Consider the following 7818-nt stretch of genomic DNA (forward strand, 5'->3'; position numbering starts at 1 on the left):
TGGGCTGTTCTGGGAGGCTGGTCAGAGCCTAGCAAGGTTGCTTTCCCAAAAGTCATCCCCAGCAACCACCAAATGCTCTGAAGCCAGCCTAGGAAGAGCTTTAAACAAGTTTAAGCTGCTAGCTGTGCTTACAGGCTGCCAGGGGTTTTGTGGGAACTTCTGTTTGCCAGTAAATTGCCTCCCACTCTTGCCAAAATCTATAAGTCCCCAGGGTGTTCCCTGAAACTTTGGCTCTATATAAAAACATGTATGAAATTAATTGTATAGCACTCAGGCAAACACAGGTCATCACTTCTAGTGCACATAAATACAGTTTGGAGCCCATTTCCTGAAATTCAGACCCTTAAGCCAACCCTGACCTTCTCAGACTTGACAAGTCCTCCCAAATTCCTCCTGTCTTCCCATCTTGCATTCCCTTTCATGCCTTTCATGAAGCCCAGAAAGACCCAGCCCCCAGTGGAGGTGGTTTCTGTGGCAACTCTGAAAGTCACCCTTTGTGTGATCCTGGAACTGCATGTCTTCTTCCCATGGAAAGCACCAGGCACTTTAAGGAGAGCAGTAATGGACAGTCATAAATTGCTGTATGTTTCAGTAGTTCCCGTTGCTGCCTGGGAGATGCATTTGTCACCTAGCAACGACATAAGGTGATGAGGAAACAACAGCAGGTTAATCTAATGGCCATGAGTTAACATCTATCAGGGAGCAGCCTCCCAAGTCCCCCAGCAAGGTGGATATAATTGAGGAGGAAAGAGATCCCAAACTTTTCATCCAGTAAGCAAGAGGAGGAGGGAGCAGGGGTTATCTTGATGTGTGTGTGCGAGTATGTACGCATGTATCTCCTTCTGGAGGGATGACAAAAAGCCTGGAGAAATCCCTGAGGCTGGAGCTAGCCCTCGGACACAGAGCTATCCAGAAGATGGGGCTCTCAGTTTTGCAAAACCTGAAGGCAGCGGTGCCACAGCAGGCAAGGAGCAGCAGGGGGGTCCCAGCCCACCATGAATTTCAGTGCAAAACTCCTCTGGGTTTGTGGTGTCCAGTCCTGACTGTCTTAGAGCAAGTGCTGAGGCCCTTTATGACATTCATGTATTCAAGCTGCTCAGCTGATCATGGACAGGAGGAGTTTTCCGGCTGAAGCAGCAGCTCTTTTCAGTATTGCAATGACTCCTGAAGCAAAACACAGGGCTATTCATGGAGCCCCTTTAAGCCAACTCTCTCTGCTCTTGACACCACTACAGAGAATGCGGGACAGGCTTCACAAACTGCCATCATCTCTTGGAACTCCTGTATGGGGCCAACCAGCAGAAAACATCAAAGTTTGCCTCAAGGCCAGGAGCTAAGCAGTGACAGAATTCAATCATTTCCCTTTTCTTCTGGAAACAGATCTAGTACAGTTGCTGTGGTGGCCGATTAGCCTGTGGCACAAGGGACAGAGAGAGCTCTTGGTGGGACAGTCTCTGGTGCCAAAGACTTAAGGTCATGGTAAGGGAAAGAAGCCTCTCCCAGGATGCCATCTTCTCTTATGGTAATGTACCCCAGTTCTGCGTTTGTGGTTGGATGTTGGCCCTTGCCCTTCACCACTCCTCCAGAGCTTCCCCATTGGTCTCTGTTCCCTAGTCCCGCCTTTCCCGCCCCCCATATAAAAGCCTGGGTTTTGCAGTGTTCTGGGTGTTTTGCCTCTGACCCTTCCGCCAGGTCGAAGCAGTAAAAGCTCTTGTGGGAACCCACACAAAGACCCTTCCTGCCTCTTTGCCACCGACCTTATACTGAAGCTGGCTGTGCATTTGTGCATGCATGTGTGTGAGCCACAGAGCCGGACAGAGACAGTAATAAGTTGCCACATGTTATTTTTCAGTACCAGGAGCTCATTGAGGTACCTGCCCCCTGAAATACTGGAGTTGATCCGTTTGGTGGTTCTAAATTGAAAGTACCCTGGATGCTGGCATGAGGGAAGTAATTGTGAGAGGAAGAAAACTGAAATTAGTTCAATGATGGACAACCTCATTGAAGCCTGAAATTGTAGGAGTCACACAGTTCCCAGCAAGGCTGTGCACATTTTTATACTGCAGGAGCTTTTTCTTTTAAGAAAACAGCTAAGAAATTGGTTTGGCAATTTACTGTTGAGCAACACTGAAAAGGATTGGTCTGAAGCAGGACAGCATGTTCAGACCATTTATATTCCATAGCACATGTACTTAGCACCATCATGAGAGATGCTTTCTCAGCGGGCATCATTTCAGGGACTCGCCTTTCATTAGTGCTGAGCTGAAAGTAAACATTAGAGAACACCAAGGCTTGGCCTGGATTTATGCAAAACTTGAACATTAAATAACAAACCTGTGTTGTGTATGTATATCACAGCTGGTTAGACTTCTTGACCTTTCAGCTGAAGCAAAGCCACAGAGGTACTTCTCAAGAGCAGCTCGGCTTTGTCAATCATTACAGAAGTAATGGCATCCCAACATAATGCTTAACTCTGGAGTGACAACTAAACATATTCATGGCAACACCCTTAGTGTTAAATCTGGAAGAACCGCAGTTAATGGTGCATTTCAGCCACGGGCTGTAAACTTCGGTGACAACCTATTACTGACTGCTGAACAAACTGGGATTGTCCCTTCTGAGGGGATCAGAGCTACGGTGCAAACCATCTTCTACCCCTGTTTAACCACATCACCTGGATGGATCTATAGGAATTGAATCAATCTTCAGGATTAAAAATTTTGTGTCTCTTGTAAGAACCATTGGGGATGTATGGGGTCTTTTTGGCTGCATTTTCCTGTCAAACCAAACCCTGGCAACTGCATAACAGCAGTAATGGTGCTGATGGTGGTTGTCTCAGGCTGGGAAGGGTTTCCTTCATCCTTGGTGCAGGTTTGAGGTGGTAGGCACAGTGCACAGGACATGCTTTTTCTGTAATGCCAATATTCCATCTGAAGGCAGCATGCAATGAAAGTGTGGCCCCACTGCACGGACTCCAGTGACTCTTTATTTGTAGCAGGTCCTGTTAAATGCAGCCGTGGGTTAATATGGAACTAAGCTTCAGCAGCAGGAATTTGTGAACAGCTATGAAAATACCGAAACAACTGCAAGGTGCTGACCTTAAACCAGTGTTCCTTTAACTTCTGGTAGCTGTTTGTGTCCCTGCAAACCCAAATTTACTGCCTGGCTAGCGGTAATTTCTGAGGCGCAGGAAGCCATTGGGTAACGTGTTCTCTGGCTGCAGGCACGATGTGCAGAGAAGTTTTAAAAGCACCAAATGACAGAGGGTAAAACACGGCTGCAAACAAAGCTCTTCCAATATTTCTCACACTAATAATGCGGAGACCTCGAGCTTTGTGTTTAACTTCGTGGATCACAGCAGGAACTGGAGTTCTGTGTTTAACCTCCTTCCAGGTAACCAAACCCTTCACTGGGACCAGGCTGATTTTAGGGATTTTGTGGGGGGAAGATTCCAACTTTTACAGAATTTAGACATCAGTTTTTGTTGTGGTTTCTTTTTTTTGTGTGTGTGAAGGATTTTTTTAAGGACCTAATGAATTTGGTGAAGATTTAATGCTCACAAAAATTCCAGTTAATGCAGAGAAAACATGACTGCCCTAGTCCTTTATTCTGTCTGTGGCAATTGAAATGGAAGAGCTTGGGGCTTCAGCAGCACGGGTGGGTGTTTGGCTGCTCTGACAGATTCCTGCCTCAGAGCAGATGCACTTTGCTGCAGTCTAACCACGCTAAGGTGGCTCTGCTGAGGTGGTTTGAAGGATGATAAAAGAGAGTCCAGAGGTTGTCATTCAGCCATGAAGAATACTCAGGATACATGTAATCACAGCAGTCAGCTATCTGCTTTTGACCTGTTATTTTAATAATCAGTTGAAGTGCAAAAAACCGCAAAAGAATTAAAATATTCTGCACCAGGGTGCCTATGTGACATGGAAAATTAGCTCAGTTTTAAAAGGACACATCTGGAAGAGCTGAAGCTTCTGTCTTTATCTCTATTCCTCATTTGGGTTTCAGCCACTCATGATATTTCACAGATAATGCTTTATATGAAAGACTTACTATATGCAAAGGTCTCTGGTGAAACTAGGGACTGAAAGGCAGTGTGTGCACAGGATCAGACACATTATAGAGATTTGTGGGGGGATTTCTTGCTGTTTACAGTGGCTCAAGCCTTGCATAACAAAAAGAAGTCCTGTTAATTAGAGATTTAAAATGAGATCTTTCAGTTATGCATATTTGATACAAATTTCGAATTCAGAACAGAGCCTTCCAGTTTGACTCAGGGTCAGAAATCTCTTAGTGTTTTGGATATATGCAGAGGGAAGTCCAAAGTAATTATTTACAAATTACATTCTAATAGGTTTTTTTTCCAAGAAATAAATCTAAATTCCTCTATCTTGTTCATTCTGCTTTCCAGTGTTATCACAATTCTATACCTGACCTGAATTTTTTTGTAGCAACATTGGGCAACTGTAATAACACACCTAACACCAGACAGCCAAAAAAATCTATTGAATTGGATTCAATTATACTGATGAACTGGTCTGGTTACTTTTTGCACAGATAATATGAAACTGAGGCTAAGATCAACAAGGCTTGCAAAAATAAACTGGCATGAGCTGAGAGTAGAAAATATACCTGAAAAACAAGTTTCAGGTTCGTGTATTTGCAATACCTGAAACCTGACTCTGGGAATGATGCACCACTACTCTCTGAAAACAAGAAAATGCTGGGTAGAGCACACTTCTGGTCAAAACAGCTCCAATTTACAGCTGTATTCACAATTAGCTCCCAAAAAAAAATGAGCCACAGAACAAGAGTTTGGTTATGGGGAATTTTCAGCAGATATTTCTGAATAGCAAAGCCCAGTGCAGTAAGCAGGTCTCAGACTCCAGTTGGTGTTTCCCTGCTCTTGTCTTTCCCTCTTTCAGATCAAAAGGAATGCTTTCTGCTTGGCCTAGCTTTCATCTGAAAGCTACTGAATTTATTGAGTTCTTGGTGAGGGTCTCTGCTGGTTTTGATATGAGCTGGCTCAGAGCAGAGACCCACAGGCGTGGATTCCTAAGGAGAGGTCTGGTTTCAACCCTGCAGGACCAGCACTTGCATGTCTCTTCCTCTCCAACTTCCCACTCTAAGAACAGTAATTACACTGGTAAATGGTAAAAAAACCCCCACATACCTGCCCTCACTGATTTATGTGTGTGTTTTCAGTTAGCAGACTCTGGGTCGGACTGTGAGCTTGGCGAGAGGTGAGTGTGGCTTCATTCTCTCACCCACGGCTGCCCCCACCTCAGGCTCTTTCAGGAGTGCTGTGCTTCTGCCTGGCACACCAGCACAGCAGAGGAACAAGGACTCCCAGGAAAAGGCCATTTAGGGTTTTTTTTCAAAAGAGGAAATGGAGGCTGGCAACCCTTTGGGTTTTCAGCAAAAACACTGGTGGCGGGCGTCAGTGTTGAAAGGCAAACAAGTGGCACTCTGCTTCTTGCATCATCTTCATTGCTCCCATCCACATAGAGAAATTTCTAATAGGGCTTCCTTCATGAAAGAAAACTTCTCAATCTTCTACTTACTGGTGGTGCTTCTCTTTGTGTTGGTAGACACATGCTGGGGTGGGTACAGCAGCCCACTCACCCTGGACTGGAAGTCCTTTTTATTCTTCCCTTTTTAGGTGTGCTGGACAGAGCGATGAAAACTTTAGCAGCTGGTATGTGTGGTAAGTTTCAGATCTGCTTTAGAGGGAAAAACTGGCAAATAATATTCTTTGATGGATATATGGAGAGAAAGGCATTAAGAGAGACTGATAGCTAGAGAGCATTGCTCCTGGGCTGTCCCTGTGTTCTGTCTTTACAAACTAATGGAAATCATTTATCCATATCCTCCCTCACTGTACGCTGACAACTGAGCTGGGAAAAAACGATGGATGATTTCAGGGAGAAATGTTTGAATTTCCAGCCAGCACTTGCTGCTGAGCACTCGGGAGCGAGACGTTGGTTTCTGGGGACTTTGATCGTGTCCAGTGTGCTGGTGGGGAAACCACAACATTTAAGGGCTATTTGCAAAAGATGTTAATGAATATGTTAATTTGAAGATGTGCAGCCATCTGTCGGTGCTGCCCGCAGATGGTGACAGTACTGTTCCTCCCCTGCTGCCTCTGCCTTAGGTTCCTGATGATGTTTTTCCTGGCTGTGCTTCTGTCCTGCGGGATCTGCTGCTGCCTGCAGTGCTGGCTGAAGCGGCGGAGCTGCCTCTCCCGACACACCGTGGCCGTCTTTGCCCTCAGCAGCTCAGATGCCTTTTGTGGTTAGTCCTGTCCCTGCTGCAAGGTCCTGCTGGCCCTGGTGGCCTTCCTGTGGCCCATCCATAACCCCGTAAAAAGCAGTCAAGCTTGAGTGGGAGCTGGGAAGCAACCAGGAGCTGTATTACTGGTGAACAGTGGGGGTGCCCAACTCTGGTATCTTGGAGACACATCGAGACCGTGGACTGGAGGGCTGAAGCCACATCCACTTTTCTCCAAGCCATACCTTGGAGCTGCCCCTGTGTGTCCATGTGTCCCAAAGGTGTCTGGCTGGGGCTTGGCCAGGCTAACAGTGGAGGTGTGTGGGACTTTCTCCTCAGTGCCAGGGCACTCAGCAGCCCACAGGCTCTGGGATCAGGCAGTCCTTTTCAGCATGTGTCCTTCATTTCTCACTCAGGCAAAACTGTACTGGGCTGACTTGAGCCACCCCAGTAGACAGCTCAACTGGCTGATAGACCCTGGGGTCTGTCAAAAGATTATCTTGGTGGGTGCTGTTCATTGTGGCAGCCGCCCTGAACATTCCCCCAGGAACACCCATATTTTGAGGACTGGGCTTTAATGACTATGTGTAGCATCCAGAACTGCCCTGGAGTATGGCCAGCAGGCTGGGCCAGACAACATCCCTCCAAGAAAAATAAAGCTAATCCTGTTACTAGGCTAAGCCCTTCCCAGAGGGCATATTACCTGCTTTCTGGGTGGTCATGGACAGTGTCTCCACAGGGAGGACCCAAACCCACCCAAATTCCTCTGTCCCAACTTCTTGTATCTGGAGTTCGTGGTGAAAGACTTTGTGATGCCACCCTTCAAAAATTACATCCATGCCTATCTTGTTTCCAAGAGGTTTGGCAGCTCCTCCTGGGCTCACCCCTCTCGCTCCCACGCTTGCCCTTCATGCCTGTCTGCTGCAGAGCTGTGACTTTGCTTTTTCCCCAGCTACTGAAGCACCTCCGTGCCCATTCTCCGGATCCCTGAGCCCCTGCACGACTGCAGAGATTTCCTGTTCTCCTGCCCCACGCTTGAGCCTTGAGGGAACCGAATTGCCTCCATCTTATGAGGATGTTGTGAAGGAAAACAAGTTCTAGACACCACATGTTGGCTTTCAGTGATCCTACTTGTTTCATCAGAGATCTTCCATCATGCTGAAGGAGTGTGAGATCAAATCAGCCCTTTCCACAGGTTGGCCAAGAGACTGAAAAGCAGCACATATTTCATCTGAACCTGAAAGACAAGACTAAATGCAACAGAATAAATGCCAAAAGTATGTGTTGAATCTGTCACTGGAGCTCAGCTTGACATTTTGATGTCTCTGGATTTCAAGAAGCTTCCTCAAAGGCATGTCTGTATTTGGGGTTTCTGGCTCAGCCTCTAGATTTATCTCTCTAAGACTGCTTGAGCTGGTGCAACCCAGTGTGTTTTAGGACCAAATGTTGATAAATTACTTGGTAGTTACTTCTCAAACTTGGGCTGCCTCCTTCTCTCGGCGCTGTGCCAAGAAACACCCTCTGGCAAAGTCATGTTGTTCTAATACA

At 46.4% G+C, this 7818-nt stretch overlaps 1 protein-coding gene across 1 annotated transcript; it reads left to right on the top strand.

Moving 5' to 3' along the window:
• Nucleotides 1–3315: 3315 nt before the first annotated feature.
• TMEM207 (transmembrane protein 207) lies at nt 3316–7371 on the top strand (the record flags this gene model as incomplete). Its single annotated transcript, XM_082288026.1, has 5 exons — nt 3316–3393; nt 5206–5243; nt 5663–5707; nt 6155–6294; nt 7223–7371. 5 exons carry the CDS (start codon nt 3316–3318, stop codon nt 7369–7371), a joined length of 450 nt encoding a protein of 149 aa, XP_082144152.1.
• Between the last annotated feature and the right edge of the window lie 447 nt (nt 7372–7818).

Source organism: Coloeus monedula (assembly GCF_965178545.1).
Source record: "Coloeus monedula genome assembly, chromosome: 10".
NCBI classification, from domain to species: Eukaryota; Metazoa; Chordata; class Aves; order Passeriformes; family Corvidae; genus Coloeus; species Coloeus monedula.